The sequence below is a fragment of the Asterias amurensis genome, chromosome 15, assembly GCF_032118995.1.
Source record: "Asterias amurensis chromosome 15, ASM3211899v1".
In the NCBI taxonomy this organism is placed as follows: Eukaryota; Metazoa; Echinodermata; class Asteroidea; order Forcipulatida; family Asteriidae; genus Asterias; species Asterias amurensis.
The window spans coordinates 4,151,180-4,167,821 of record NC_092662.1 but is presented as its reverse complement, the minus strand read 5'-3'; the positions used below and the strand labels follow the sequence as shown (position 1 = coordinate 4,167,821).

General features: G+C 37.2%; 1 protein-coding gene across 6 annotated transcripts in view; it reads left to right on the top strand.

Moving 5' to 3' along the window:
- Positions 1 to 11,297, top strand: part of LOC139948025 (FK506-binding protein 15-like) — a 65,620-nt gene extending 54,323 nt beyond the window's left edge. For 5 of the 6 annotated variants that reach the window (XM_071946002.1, XM_071946004.1, XM_071946003.1 and 2 more), the window contains 6 exons: positions 232 to 339; positions 4,675 to 4,834; positions 5,553 to 6,001; positions 6,535 to 6,719; positions 7,329 to 7,458; positions 7,586 to 11,297. In XM_071946002.1, coding sequence (XP_071802103.1) covers positions 232 to 339; positions 4,675 to 4,834; positions 5,553 to 6,001; positions 6,535 to 6,719; positions 7,329 to 7,458; positions 7,586 to 7,669 — 1,116 coding nt within the window. In that variant the 3' untranslated portion in view covers positions 7,670 to 11,297. The remainder of the gene's footprint in view (positions 1 to 231; positions 340 to 4,674; positions 4,835 to 5,552; positions 6,002 to 6,534; positions 6,720 to 7,328; positions 7,459 to 7,585) is intronic. The other variant, XM_071946006.1, reaches the window with a different exon arrangement.
- Positions 11,298 to 16,642: the final 5,345 nt, after the last annotated feature.

Sequence of the window (16,642 nt, the reverse complement as noted above, 5' to 3'; positions counted from 1 at the left end):
TGGCACATTTGCCGTGAAAATATGTGTAGAAGGACATAGGCTGGCTATAGACCTACAGTGGGGAAGAGGTTGTAGCGTTGATCCCAACACATCACCAACAAGATTAACAATAGGCTTCATTTTGGGTATGAAAAAGCCTTTGGAGCGCAGTATGGGTGCCCAGGTTGTATATTCTATAGAATTACTGACATATTTTTAAAATGTTATTGATGTCATTTTTTGTATCTTTAGGTCAAAAAGATAATGAACAGTGTATACCACACATTGCGAAGTGAGTTTGAGCTTAGCGGAACGTACAAGGGAGGTGAAATACTCAACACTATTATGAACACAATAAAGGTGAGCGTCAACAAATGTGGAAAATGATGGACAGCAAACAATTTTTTATTAAGTCATGGCCACTGCATGGCCCCCCCTTTCTTTCGTATTAACCAGAAGATTGGAAAGGGATTGCCGCCGCATTATGTGATGAAATAATAATGAATGTTGAGTTTTTACAGCTCCATGTTTTTTCAAGATGGAATACATTATTTTGCTTAATACTGCCACAAACTTGTCAAGATTATTTTCACATTTATATTTGGTTAATCAGAAGAGGTTGTTATTGTATAAACGTTGATTTTGTTTATAGCACTGTACATTTCCAGAGCCCCATGACTAAACAAATATTTTAACTTGATGCTAACTTTTTTCAGATTCTCGTTTTCATAAATTTTCACTAACTTGCCTTTTAAGGGGTTTGTTCAAATTTTAAAAGGATTGAGAAATGTGGTTCTGAAACATTTTTTTTAATTCTTCCAAGTTTTTTTTTTTTATATTTTCATAGTTTTGCCTAGTTTTTTTTGTATTTTCATAAGGTTTGTTTACAGTTACCATAGTAATTATTTGTGGTTATAGAGGTTTTTAACAGATAGTTCTCGATGGACGCCATCTCTAAAGATGGCGTCCATCAAGAACTATCTTGCAGGCAACTTGGGTTTTAGCTTTGAGAGTCAAAGAGTTTTGAATTTTATACGCAGCAAAGTGTTTCACTGACCAAACACAGTTTTGTAACACAAAATGACATTAGACTATTAAGAATGTTTTGGGAACTAAAAACACTTAAACAAAATAGGGAAATTTGTTTTTGCTGGCAAAAACGTTTGTAGCTTTATAATTGTTTTCTGCTTTTTATTATAATGGGCGGAAAAATTTGTAAAAGTTTAGAGTCGTGTCCGGGGCTTCAAAATTAACAAATCACAAGAAGATGAATGAACTGAAGTTGTTGTATTTTCAACAACAAAAATTAATTTGGGGGAATTGAGTTGTAATTACAGTAAAAGGTTAATAATGGCGAAAGTTGTAAAATAATTGTATAATGAAAACACATATCTATCCAAATATATTTAGCATTTTATGTATGAATCTTATTTACTCGAAGAATGCAAAAGAATTGCAACAATTAAGACAAGTTGAGTTGAAATGAACAATTTAATTATTTTGTAGAGGTCTGCGGTAGCACCATGTGGATGCTTCATAGCTTTCAACAAACATAACCCAACAAACCTCTGAGAATTTCTTGGTTTTCTTTTATACAAACGCCCCAAAATAGTTTGTGTTTTTCAAGGATTTTGTACTTATTTTGATTGCAGCAATCTAAATAAGTATTTTTTTCTGGTTGAGGGGTCTTCAAACACTATATTTTGGAGTTTGACAGCATTTCCTACATAAATATTTCTTTAAATTGTTCCTACTGGTATGAGATTCCAGATTGAAATTTGCAAGTTTGTTTCAAATTTGTTACTTAGTTTTATTACAGGAACTGTCACAGCCCTTCCATGTTGCTAGTGTAAACCTCTCTAGCTTGTATTCCCACCGAGCAAATTCCAATAATGGAATTGTTTTCTTGTGCCATCATTCCAGAATGATAAGTGCAACATAAAAAATTGTCAAAGTTAACATTATTAGTAGTAAAATAAAGAAAGCGGGCCGCATACATTTTAGGATAACATCAAACAAATTTATCCAACATGAAAAGGGCCTTTGTTGGGGAAAGAAAAACTTTATAAGCTGTCTTCCTTAAAGCCATTGGACACTTTTGGAACAGAAAAAAAAAAAAGTTCACAGATTTACAAATAACTTACAGGGTTTACAGAAGGTAATGGTGTAAGACTTCTCTTGAAATATTATTCCATGAATTGCTTTACTTTTTGAGAAAACATCAAAACAATTATCAAATCTCGTTATCGAGATTACAGATTTATTTTAAACACATGTCATGACACGGCGAAACATGCGGAAACAAGGGGGGAACTTTCCCGTTATTTTCTTCCGACTCCGATGACCGATTGAGCATAAAATTTTAACGGTTTTTTATTTTATATATAAGTTGTGATACACGAAGTGTGGGCCTTTGGACAATACTGTTTACCGAAAGGGTCCAATGGCTTTAAAAATACAAATGTTCTTGTACAAATTACTATTTTGCTTTATCAAAGCGATCATTCATCAGTATAGAATATGTAATTTCAGATTGAAGTTGAGCTAAACAAAGTTGCATGAACTGAAATATCGCTGTACTGGCCAATCCTGTTTCCAATCTGAATTTATGTGCAATAAAAATAACGGTTTCGTTAAGAGTATTTTTCTGAATAAATTATGAGTGAAGAGTAGCAATTTGTTTTGGGCAGTAAGTAACATTAGCTTGGAGCTTTTTACGTTTCTCACTCACAAATTACTAAACGTAAAATACAACATACCAAACTGCTCTTTCTTAACACATTGCTAACATAAAAATAGTGAGATAAGAATAGTAAGCTTGTGCATACAGACATGTGTAAAATCTCTTTTGTTGTTTTGTTGGTTGTGAAAAGAGCTGGTGCGGTCTCGACGATTCAAACAGTATACCCTGCTCGTCTACAGTATATTCAGAGTAAAATAGTCAAAACATCAAAACCACACCAGTACTTTTCAGAGCTAACACTCTCACAAGAAGACGATTTTACACATGGTTGTACCCGCAAGTTTATTATTCATAGTTCATTCTCATCATATTTTTCTCACCATGCAAAGCTTCAAACATCCTATCAAAATAATGGCTGAACTTTCCTAACTAACCCAGTTTCAATTATTCTGAGTTTCAATTAATACTATTTGACACCCCTTTTACCTCTATCCTGTTTTAGAATCTTCTCAGAACTTTTTATTCATCCATGTTCGAACGCAGAAAAATTAAATAGAGCAGCATTTGAACTGCAACCTACATGACATTATGGACTTATGTTTTGCTGCACTTCTAACTGAGCTATCTAGCCCACATGTTTATGATCTGCCTATTTTGTCAATATTGTTATTCGGGGGTGCCATTCAGTAGCAAAACTGGCTCCCTGAACAAAGATGTTGACAAAATAGGGAGATTGGCAACATAATCTGGATGATCCAGAGGTCACAGAAAATTGGGCACAGCTTCAACAGTCCAGACTTTGTAACTAGATTCACAATTACCCATGCTGCACCTCCCATATCCATTATGTGTGACTTGCAAATGAGATAATGTAGATTTCACAACCATCCATGTTGAGCTTCGTTGAATTTAGAGAGATGAAAAATTGTTGCGTTAATCATTGTTTGTAAGTAACTTTCCTCACTTTGCCTGTGGCATCGACAATGTATGGCATGAAAGCAAACATTGAATGAGAAACTGTAATGTATATAAAGCATGTGCTTGAGTTAAATGCTAATTTTTTTTCTACAAACTGTTATGAGATGCACCACGCCAGAATTCTTGGATGATTTTGAAAAGGCAAAAAAAGTGAAAACAACCAAAACGTCAACCATAATCAATGTGATGTGATGTAAGGGTAGTGGGTTTGAATCCCACCCGAGTAACATGCCTGTGATATTTTTTCACAGGACTCGGGAAAAGTACTGAGTATACAGTGCTAACACACATCGGTGTATGGGTAAAAACCAAAATTAATGTTCTTTATCTCGATGCAAGTTTAACATCTATTATGTGATGTGATGTCTTATAGCCTCTGTATAATGTTTGGTAATTGCTCTTGAAATTGATAGCAATACAAATTTACTTGGTTAGAAAGTACAGTAGCTTTCGACAGTATAAACATTTTGAGAATCATTTCACCTTGAAGTTATGTGGTTATAGACAAAAGATGTCAGTTAAATTCACACAAAAAATTCTCCTAAAAATAGTGTTTTTCCAGGAATTGATAACATCAGGTTTGATTTTGTTTTCTTAATAAGTATGACCCAGCATTTTGATCTTCTGTTTAATTTCTTTTTTTCCCCTGTTTTTTTTAAAACAAGGTATTAACAGCATCTCTAACAATACTTTGAGATCCCAAGAATGGCTAACAATTAACTCTGTTTAATTAAACTGACAATTCAGCTGTTTGTTTTTGTTTTTATTCATCAGACTGCATGTGTATTTTGTATTATGATATTGTTACAAATTATTATAACTAACCCCATTCAAAACTGATAGATTAACTGTAAAGTAAGGTGTACAAAAATACCTTCTGAAGGGAATGGTAATTTTTTTTATTTTTTTTTATGAAGCATGTAGAATGTTGTATCTATGCAGAGAATGATGTAGAAGTGTAATACGATTACTGAGGCGTATTTCTCAAAACGCATTATAAGAATCTTTTCTGGCGTTTGTTTTTGGTTGTTTAGCTCGTCACACTTCAACTTGTAAAGAGGTCTTCAGGAGGAAGTGCTGGGGAAGAGGAGGACAGTGAAGAAGAAGAAGAAGAAGAAGAAGATGAAGATGATGAAGAAGAAGATGATGAAGAAGATGATGAGGAGGCAGAAGAAGATGAGGAGGAAGTTGAAGGTATTGGTTTTTTTTTTTACGCACATGCTCCGCACCTTTGGAACCGTCCCCCTCATCAAATTCATTCTGCGGAGTCACTTGCAGTTTTCAAGAAACATCTCAAAACTTTCCTGTTCAATGACTGATTGCTTTGACTGTTTTCCATTATCAGTGCCATTATTTATTTGCTTATTGTTTAGTTTCTTGTAAAGCGCTGTGGTACCTCGTGTAAGAGCGCAATATAAATGTCTCTTATTATTATTTTTATTAGACTCTAGCTTAGTTTATTTATTTAGTGTGAAGTTTATATGTATATATATTTTTCCTTCTTAATGAGGTGATCAGTGTACCTGTACAAAAAGAGACACTTTTTAAGACAGGTTAAAAAAATTGTGTTTAATTATGTGACCGTCAATAAGCACCTTCAACTATGTCACCGTTTTAAGAATCACCTTCAGAATTAAATATTGACAAAATATTAAGACAGTTACAGCACTAGTTTTCTTTATCTTGGAAAAAGGCTGCCATTTTCATTTTGGAAAAATCGGTTGTCAAGATCAGGGCCTGCATCAGTAGAATAATAATTCCATGCCTGTTAATTGGACTTTTTCTTTATAACTTTCATCAAATGTAACATATATCTAAAGAAATTAAACAACTATAATCCTGAAAGGAGTTCCTGGTTTTATCGCAACAGTTTATGTTTGTTATTACATAATTTTGTTGTGGTATTATACAGAAGAGCTACCACCAGTTCAAATAGTTGAAGAATCCGTCTTACAAAGCAGTGCCCCAGTCCAAGAGGATGCACCACAAACCTCAGCTCCGCCTACTGCCCCGCCTACTGCCCCGCCCACTGCCCCACCCCAGGCCCCACCCCAGGCTGAGGAAGACATACCTGATCTGCCTGACATCCCTGACGAGAAAATCCCAAGTGAAGAAGAGAGTGACCAAAAACAGGAGGATGAACGGAACCAGGAAGCAGGGGACCAGGAGGTTCCTCGATCTGAGCCGCCGTCGATCGTTGAGCAGCCAGAAGACGAAGATGATGTTGGACCTCCAGAGCTTCCTCCAGAGTTGCCGGCTGAGGAAGTTTCGGAGGAGGAGAAAGAGGAGGCGAGGGAAGAAGAGGTACGGGATAACAAGATGAATGAGATGAGAGCTGAGGAAGAAACAGTACCAGATGAGGTATAGTTAGTTTCATGCATTTTATTTTTGGGGGCGTGTTGTGGCTGAGCGGATAAGAGCACTGGATTCAAGCTGTGGTGTTTCTGATCAGCAGAGTGTGGGTTCGAGTCTCGATCGTGACACTTGGTCCTTTAGCAAGACACTTAACCATTATTGCTTTGCCTTCAGACATGGCAGATGGGATGAAAGCTGTAGGTACTGTGTTGTGTAACGTAAAATAACCCAGTGCTCTTATGGTATAGAGAAGGGGTTCGCCCCTGTGTTCCTGTGCTTGAGACACCCATCTGGTGTTAACAAAACTTTGCATTGTAAATAACTTGCTCGGTAACGCCTGCAACACAGTTTTGCAGTTGGTGATTTTAGTCTTTTGGATTTTTCTTTTGCATTATGAGGCAGAATTATATCCGACAATATTATTACATGAACCTTTACATCCAGTGTGCTTCGAAATACTCAAAGTTGTTTTGAAATGGAGTGGCGACGAATGTTCCTTTAAAAAATTTCAAAAAAGTTTCCTTCCCTATTTTGTTGAGGTCCCCGATTTACCTGCCCAGGATGACATGGATGATCTGCCAGACTTCAGTCCAGAGGGGGACATGCCGGAGGATAACACAGCCACAGAAGCCGCACCCCCAGTCATGTCACCCCCACCGTTCCTGCCTGATTTACCCCCCGAGCTGCCGCCCGATGACATGGAACCAAGGACAAAAAGCACCACGTATGCTAATCCATATTATTTATTTATTTATTTTTAAGAAATAAGAACCTCAAGAAAAAGAGAACAAATTGTCACTTTTTTATGAATGCAAACCTTGGGTAAAACCCACGACACCCACAGCATTGCCACAGCATTATGCAAGTGGTGGTCGCCCAAGCCTTAAAACTGACTTTAAAGACATTGGACACTATTGGGAAAGACCAGTCTTCTCACTTGGTGTATCTCAAGATACGCTCAAAATAACAAACCTGTGAAAATTGGTCGTTGAAGTTGCGAGATAATAATGAAAGAAAAAACATCCTTGTCAGGCAAAGTTGTGTGCTTTCAGATGCTTGATTTCAAGACCTCAAAATCTAACTCTTAGGTCTCGAAATCAAATTCAAACATTTTAGTGGAAAACTACTTCTTTCTTGAAAAATTACGTTGCTTCAAGTGGAGCCGTTTCTCACAATGTTTTATACTGTGGAGCCATTTCTCACAATGTTTTTTACTATCAACAGCTCTCCATTGCTTGTTACCAATTATGCTTGTTATGCTAACAATTATCTTGAGTTATCATGATTCGTGTCCAGTGCCTGTAAAATGTCTACTGTCTTATTCATGATTCAGGGACGATATCTTTGGAGATGATGACGACGATGATGAATTCTTCTCCACTCCTCCAACCAAGAGAAAAGACGTCTTCTCGAGACCGATCGTCAAAGACTCCCCCTCATCCAAAGAATCGGATAATGACGATGTGAGTCTGTTAAGCTTTTCAGTTTTCTTAAGATGAAAACAGTTTTGACCGAAGAGGCAGAGGAATACATGTATTGAAGTTCTCCATTTTCATTTCTGAATTTTCCCTTGTTTTTTTTTGTCTGCAGTCTCTCAAACCAAACCAGCCTCCCCCATTGTTTGGATCGGACGAGGATGAAGACGACGATCTAGACTGGTTGAGTAATAAGTAGTAACAGGTTCAAATCCATCTTGTGAAATGCTACATTGATCAAGTAGAGGCTGGTTCGACTCCATTCAGTGACAATACCCACGTTGATCTTCAAGTGTTGTTTCGACAGGATAAGAACTATGAACATTGGACCTTGACAGGTTGAGTTATTATTAGTGATGGGTTCGAATCCACCCAGTGAAATTACCAGGTTGATCTAATGGAGGCTGGTTCAACTCCATCCATTAAAAATATCCAAGTTGATCTTCAAGTGCTTTTCGACAGGATAAATACTATGAACGTTTGACTTTGACTGTTTGAGTAAAAAGTAGTGACGGGTTCTAATCTACCCAGTGAAATTACCACGTTGAACTAGTAGAGGCTGGTTCGACTCCATCCAATGACAATACCCACGTTGATCTTTAAGTGCCGTTCGACAAGATAAACACTATGAGCATTGGACATTTTTTTTACTTTTTTTGTAATTATTTTTAAAGATGAGGTCACTTCATTTTGATATGGCTGGCTCATAGAATAGGATTTTAAAATTGTGTTTTTTTGTATCGACAATCCCTCCCTCTCCCCCTGCCTCCCAACAGGTCACTTCTTTTATGACCAATGCTTTGTTTTGTTTTTGTATTAACAACTGTCGTTTTTGTGTTGCGCAAGTTGTTTTTGTTTTGACTAGGGTTGATTTCTCAAAGAGTAAGAACTAGTTCTAACTTAAAAACTTAAGGCTAGTCCTAAGTTGAGATAAGACCAGTCGAGATGATACCAGTCTTATACTCTATGTGAAATCCACCCCTTTATACACATAGATAGTACTACTTCCACTACTAGTACTATAATTAAGTTCTATGTAGCACTTTGTGCTTATTGATATGTTTGTAAGACAGGTGTGCTATGTTTTTGAATAATGAGACCCATTTATAAAGCACCCCGATGGGTTTACAGTTTGATGCAGTGCAAACAGCCAGCCAACCATGCTAGAATCATCATGGGAAACCCCTTCTCTTAATGATAAGTGTACTGGGTTCCTTCACCTGCATAACAGCTTTCTGTCCCATCCAAAGGCAGAAGCAATAATGCAAGGTGTGCCGAGCTACATGTTGAAGTATGAGACTAGTTCCTTTACCTAGCATTATGCCATGGTTTACAAGTTGGCGCAATAAGTTGCCAGTCAAACCAGGAACACCGTGGGAACTCCACTTCTTGTCTGATAAGTGCACTGGGTTCGTTTACATGCAATACACAACACATCGGACCAACGGCTTTACGTCCCATCCAAGGGACACAGCAATGGTGAAGTGTCTTGCTTAAGGACACAAGTGTCATGACTGGGACTCGAACCCACACTCTGCTGATCAGAAACACCAGAGTTTGAATTCGGTGCTCTTAACCGCTCGGCCACGACACTTCCACAAGTGTCATGACTGAGACTCGAACCCACACTCTGCTGATCAGAAACACCAGAGTTTGAATTCGGTGCTCTTAACCGCTCGGCCACGACACTTCCTCAAGTGTCATGACTGGGACTCGAACCCACACTCTGCTGATCAGAAACACCAGAGTTTGAATTCGGTGCTCTTAACCGCTCGGCCACGACACTTCCTCAAGTGTCATGACTGGGACTCGAACCCACACTTTGCTGATCAGAAACACCAAAGATTGAGTCTGGTGCACTTAACGTTTCAGACAGATGCACCCAGCTCTGTGTTGTCACCACTCTGTGGACTTTCCTTTTTTCTGTAAATAAGTGTAAGTCCACATAGTGTTTCAAGACCCTACATTATGTGGACCTCCCAGCGTTTGGTGAAATCCGCTGCTGGTTCATTTTTGTTAAAGTCCAGTGAATTCATTTTAACAACATTTCAAAAAAGTCATGTCTTTTTTTGCTGAAGTTATACAAAAACTCATTAAGATGAAACTTAAAAGATCCAAAGATCCAAGCAGTTGTTTGAATAGAAACAAAAAAATCGAAAGATATTCTTATAATAAGGTATATATTAATATATATTATATATAAATATATGTGTGTGTATATTACATACTATTAGTTAATTTGTTTATCTTTTTTTTTTTAAGTAGAAAAATGAGCAAATTGCAGCTTGAAAAGTTCAACCAATATTGAGTTGTTTTTAATATGTTTTGCATATTTTGCATCGGAGTTGATTACTTATCTACACCGATGCGTGTGTGTTAGCACTGTGTACTCTGGTCTTACCCGAGTTCTGTGAAAAATTAAATCACAGGCAGATTATTTGGGTGGGATTCAAACCCACGACCTTTGCCCTTCTAGACAGTGTCATACTAGCGGAACTGTTGAAAAGGGTCAACCAAAAGTTTCCCCAATGTTATTTTGGCATACATTCTTCAATTCTCCACAGCCAAGCATCTTCCCGGAGAGGATTTTGGAGTGTTCGGTTTCAAGTCCTGGGTGGATAGGTCGTTTTTTCTTTTCTGTCTAAACATGAAATCCAATCAGTAAGTGCCTGTTGAGCTTTCTGTTTTTCTGTATGGATACCAGACATAAAATCAATAACTTCCTTATTCTGATTTTTCTTGGTCAAATTTGAGGCTTATTCCCTCATCATTATTTGCTTGTTTTGACTAATTTCAATAATCACCTTTTTGTACTAAACCAGCAATTTTATTGTTCACAACTAAAGCTTAGAGCAAGTCCAGGTGGAAGTCTAGTCAACTTTCCGCCTCTAGCTTTTCGCTATACTGTCACTGGTTCCTCTCTGCGCTTAAAACATGTTAGAATAGAACATGCTGATGGGACCAGTGAAGAAACCATGGGCTCAAGGTTTGTTCCAAATGGTCGACCATACTATAGTAGTCAACCAATGGTTGACTAGCCTGTATTTGAGTGCAAATGGTCAACCTTTAGTTAACCATTGTGCACACTTAAACTTGCTCTAAGTACTAGTCTGGACCATGTGATGTTAGACCTGCAAAAGAGCCTGGAACTTCTTCGGGCACACTTTGTACAAAGATCAATGATTAAATTTTATGAAAATTGCAACATTTGCTTCGAACAAAGAAATCACATCTCAAAATTTCCTCAGCTGTTGTTTTACGTGAAGATTACTCCCTAATAGGAATGCACAATTTGAGAAGCATTGCTGCAGTAATGCTTTCCAGATTCAAATTTGTGTGCATAAAAACTGATATATATTTTGTACAAAACAACATTACTTCAAAGTGAAATGCTTTTTACTATGGGTGGGTTTGTTTAGCTCCCCTGGGACTGGGTCGACCCCGGTGTGTGGCGTTTTTTTTCCCAGGACGAACATGGGTTATTATCTGCACACGTTCATCCTGGAAGAAAAAAACGCCACACACACTGGGGTCGACCAAGGGAAGCTAAACGAATGCACCAATTATCGAAAGCTGCTTTAGGCTTATAACCAATAATTTGTATTGTCGTTTATTTTAAGAGCATTTACCAATTGTATACCTTCCTTTTAAATACTTAATCCACTCGAAAGAAAGTAATTGTAATTAAATAATAGAGGAAGAGTTTAAGTTTAACCATCCTGGAATGTATTATTTCAATGAGAATATTTGTATCGTTAATTTGGTGCAATTAATAAATAAACATATGAATGTGCCATCATTGAACTGCACATCAGGTAACAATATAACCATTGTTCTTGCATTGTCTTGATTTTTATGAGTAGTTTACAACTGAAGCTTTGGGAAACATTGGGAATTGGCACAAACAAACTCCAACTGACAGACATCACAAGCGTCTTGCGTCTTGCATCAAGTTTGGGTCAGTAGTTGTCGAGGGATTGTAAATCCAGCATTTTTATCAAATTTAGGCCGAAAACTAAGGAAATCACAAGGGGTAAGTCCAGCAACGAAATCAAATTTGAACCTAAAATTTAACCAAAAAACACAGGGGACTAGTCTAGCAATTTCTGGCTGTATCCCCCTTGTAATTATTATATAATATATAATATGTTAAAAATGCTGGACTCGCCCCTTGTGAAATATTCCTCCCCCCCCCCCCCCCCCCCCCCACCTATGCAGTAACAATGCTGCCGTCGATTTCACAAAACTCTTCCTAACTTAAGACTAATCTTAGGACTTAGGACGAGTCCCAACCGTAGCATGCATACCTTAAGATTAATCCTAAGTTAGGACGAGTTAACATCATTAACACTTGTCAGCTCTAATATAAGTAAAAAGAGAAGAAAACAATTGTTTCAACCCCAAATCAGTAAAATAGTTTTAATATACATTGTAAACACTCACCCTGGAACAACCTCTCCCCCAGGACTAGTGATCCTGACCCACAAGTCTACTGCCGCTGTTGTGAAATGACAGACATGCCGAAGACCAGAGAGAAAGTCCCACTTTTTATTTTTCGATTTCTCAAGATTTATTTGAAAACAAATTACTTTCACGATAAAACTGTTTTCCAATACTTCACATTATAAACAAAAACCTGTAATTTGATTCCGTCTATGGTTTGCGTTTTCATTTTATGTAATTATCTTATCTAATCAATCAGCTGGCGCCGTAGCTACACCAAGTACGTTATAGCTGAGAGTGGCGCGACCCGGGTTCAATTCCCGGTAGTGTTTCTTTTCTATTTTGCTTATAGACGCCAGTGAATAATATAAGTAGTATTAAAAACCAGCTCAATCACCAGCGGGCACTGTGGCGACACGGTGTACTGGATAGTTCAATTGCGTGCAATCCAGAGCTGGGACACCGGTTCGAATCCCGCCCGTACCAAGAGGGACATGACTTTTACTGCTTGCACCAGTAATGGATTGGGGTCCGTCATGTCTATCCCCAAATTAGGTGTGGATGATTTACCGTGTGGGAGAGTAAAGGAGGGACCGGGACTGCAAATCCCTTAAGGGTTCTAATGGGTGATCACCACGCTGGCTTCGGCTAGACTTTGAGTCCCCTGAACGCCTGGTCGTCACTCTGACTAACTCTTTGCACAAATTTGCTTTAATTTTATTTAACTTTAACAATCTATATACTTATCACAAGGGGTAAGGTCCAGCTTTTCTTATCCGTTTTGAAAATAAAAACAAAATAAACATTGCTGGACTTACCTCTTGATTTATTTATTTTCGGCCTAAATTGGATAAAAATGCTGGACTTTATATGCATAATTGCTGGACTTACCCCGTGTGGTTTTCTTCATTATCGGCCAAAGTGGACCAAATTGCTGGACTTACCCCTTGTGATTTTCTTAACCCTCGGCCTAAATATTTGATAAAAATGCTTGGCTTAGCCTTTGCCGATTTTTCGGACCCAAATTGGATGAAATTGCTGGACTTAGCCCTTGTGATTTTTTCAGTTTTTGGCCATAAATTTGATAAAAATGCTGGAGTTACTCCTTGTAAATTGTTCAATTTTTGGCCGAAATTTGGTAAAAATGCTGGACTTACCCTTATGGATGTTTCAGTTTTCGACCCAAATTTGATAAAAATGCAAGACCTTACCCCTCGTGATTTTTTCAGTTTTTGGCCCAAGTTTTATAAAAATGCTGGACCTACCCCTTGTGATTTTTCAGTTTTTGGCCTAAATTTGATAAAAATGCTGGAATTACCCTTGTGGATTTTTCAGTTTCGCAAAATTCACAGGGCACAAGGCCTTGTGAATTTTGCTTTAAAAAGTATACAAGGCTATAACCTTGTGAATTTTGCTTGAAAAAGTCTACAAGGCTATATCCTTGTGAATTTTGCTTGAAAAAGTCTACAAGGCTATAGCCTTGTAACTTTTGCTTGAAAAAGTCTACAAGGTTATAACCTTTTGAATTTTGCTTGAAAAAGTCTACTTGTGAATTTTGCTTGTAAAAACCTACAAGGCTATAGCCTTGTAGCCTTGTGAATTTTGCTTGAAAAGGTCTGCCTTGTGAATTTTCTGGGAAAAGTCCACAAGGCTTGTGACTTTTGCTTGAAAAAGTCTTTTGCTTGTAAAAGTCTACTTGTGAATTTTGCTTGAAAAAGTCTACAAGGCTATAGCCTTGTAGCCTTGTGAATTTTGCTTGAAAAGGTCTGCCTTGTGAATTTTGCTGGGAAAAGTCCACAAGGCTTGTGACTTTTGCTTGAAAAAGTCTACAAGGCTAAAACCTTGTGAATTTTGCTTGAAAAAGTCTACAAGGCTATAGCCTTCTGAATTTTGCTTAAAAAAGTCTACAAGGCTATAGCCTTGTGAATTTTGCCTAAAAAAGTCTACAAGGCTATAGCCTTGTGATTTTTGCTTGTAAAAGTCTACAAGGCTATAGCCTTGTGAATTTTGCTGGAAAAAATCTACAAGGCTATAGCCGTGTGAATTTGCTTGAAAAAGTCTATAAAGCTATAGCCGTGTGAATTTTGCTTGAAAAAGTCTATAAAGCTATAGCCTTGTGAATTTTGCTTGTAAAAGTCTACAAGGTCTACCTTGTGAATTTTGCTTGAAAAAGTCTACAAGGCTATAACCTTGTGAATTTTGCTTGAAAAAGTCTACAAGGCTTTAACCTTGTGACTTTTGCTTAAAAAATAGCCTTGTGAATTTTGCTTGTAAAAGTCTACCTTGTGAATTTTGCTTGTAAAAGTCTACAAGGCTATTACCTTGTGAATTTTGCTTGAAAAAGTCTACAAGGCTATAGCCTTGTAGCCTTGTGAATTTTGCTTGAAAAGGTCTGCCTTGTGAATTTTGCTGGGAAAAGTCCACAAGGCTTGTGACTTTTGCTTGAAAAAGTCTACAAGGCTAAAACCTTGTGAATTTTGCTTGAAAAAGTCTACAAGGCTATAGCCTTGTGAATTTTGCTTAAAAAGGTCTACAAGGCTATATAGCCTTGTGATTTTTGCTTGTAAAAGTCTACGAGGCCTTGTGAATTTTGCTGGAAAAAATCTACAAGGCTATAGCCGTGTGAATTTTGCTTGAAAAGGTCTATAAAGCTATAGCCTTGTGAATTTTGCTTGTAAAAGTCTACAAGGTCTACCTTGTGAATTTTGCTTGAAAAAGTCTACAAGGCTATAACCTTGTGAATTTTGCTTGAAAAAGTCTACAAGGCTATATATAGCCTTGTGATTTTTGCTTGAAAAAATCTACAAGGCTATAGCCGTGTGAATTTTGCTTGAAAAAGTCTATAAGGCCTTGTGAATTTTGCTTGTAAAAGTCTACAAGGTCTACCTTGTGAATTTTGCTTGAAAAAGTCTACAAGGCTATAACCTTGTGAATTTTGCTTGAAAATGTCTACAAGGCTATAGCCTTGTGACTTTTGCTTGAAAAGGTCTACAAGGCTATAACCTTGTGACTTTTGCTTGAAAAAGTCTACAAGGCTATAGCCTTGTGACTTTTGCTTGAAAAAATCTATAAGGCTATAACCTTGTTACTTTTGCTTGAAAAAGTCTACAAGGCTATAGCCTTGTGATTTTTGCTTGTAAAAGTCTACAAGGCTATAGCCTTGTGATTTTTGCTTGTAAAAGTCTACAAGGCTATAGCCTTGTGAATTTTGCTGGAAAAAAATCTACAAGGCTATAGCCGTGTGAATTTTGCTTGAAAAAGTGTACAAGGTCTACCTTGTGAATTTTGCTTGAAAAAGTCTACAAGGCTAAAACCTTGTGAATTCTGCTGGAAAAAGTCTACAAGGCTATAGCCTTGTGAATTTTGCTTAAAAAAGTCTACAAGGCTATAGCCTTGTGAATTTTGCCTAAAAAAGTCTACAAGGCTATAGCCTTGTGATTTTTGCTTGTAAAAGTCTACATAGCTATAGCCTTGTGACTTTTGCTTGAAAAGGTCTACAAGGCTATAACCTTGTGACTTTTGCTTGAAAAAGTCTACAAGGCTAAAACCTTGTGAATTTTGCTGGAAAAAGTCTACAAGGCTATAGCCTTGTGAATTTTGCTTAAAAAGTCTACAAGGCTATAGCCTTGTGATTTTTGCTTGAAAAAATCTACAAGGCTATAACCTTGTGAATTTTGCTTGAAAAAGTCTACAAGGCTATAGCCTTGTGACTTTTGCTTGAAAAGGTCTACAAGGCTATAACCTTGTGACTTTTGCTTGAAAAAGTCTACAAGGCTATAGCCTTGTGACTTTTGCTTGAAAAAGTCTATAAGGCTATAACCTTGTTACTTTTGCTTGAAAAAGTCTACAAGGCTATAGCCTTGTGATTTTTGCTTGTAAAGGTCTACAAGGCTATAGCCTTGTGAATTTTGCTGGAAAAAAATCTACAAGGCTATAGCCGTGTGAATTTTGCTTGAAAAAGTCTACAAGTTCTACCTTGTGAATTTTGCTTGAAAAAGTCTACAAGGCTATAACCTTGTGAATTTTGCTTGAAAAAGTCTACAAGGCCTTGTGACTTTTGCTTGAAAAGGTCTACAAGGCTATAACCTTGTGACTTTTGCTTGAAAAAGTCTACAAGGCTATAGCCTTGTGACTTTTGCTTGAAAAAGTCTATAAGGCTATATAACCTTGTTACTTTTGCTTGAAAAAGTCTACAAGGCTATAGCCTTGTGAATTTTGCTTGTAAAAGTCTACCTTGTGAATTTTGCTTGAAAACGTCTACAAGGCTATAGCCTTGTGAATTTTGCTTGTAAATGTCTACCTTGTGAATTTTGCTTGAAAAGGTCTACAAGGCTATATAGCCTTGTGATTTTTGCTTGTAAAAATCTACAAGGCTATAGCCTTGTGACTTTTGCTTGAAAAAGTCTATAAGGCTATATAACCTTGTTACTTTTGCTTGAAAAAGTCTACAAGGCTATAGCCTTGTGAATTTTGCTTGTAAAAGTCTACCTTGTGAATTTTGCTTGAAAACGTCTACAAGGCTATAGCCTTGTGAATTTTGCTTGTAAATGTCTACCTTGTGAATTTTGCTTGAAAAGGTCTACAAGGCTATATAGCCTTGTGATTTTTGCTTGTAAAAATCTACAAGGCTATAGCCTTGTGAATTTTGCTGGAAAAAGTCTACAAGGCTATAGCCTTGTGACTTTTGCTTGAAAAAGTCTATAAGGCTATATAGCCTTGTGAATTTTGC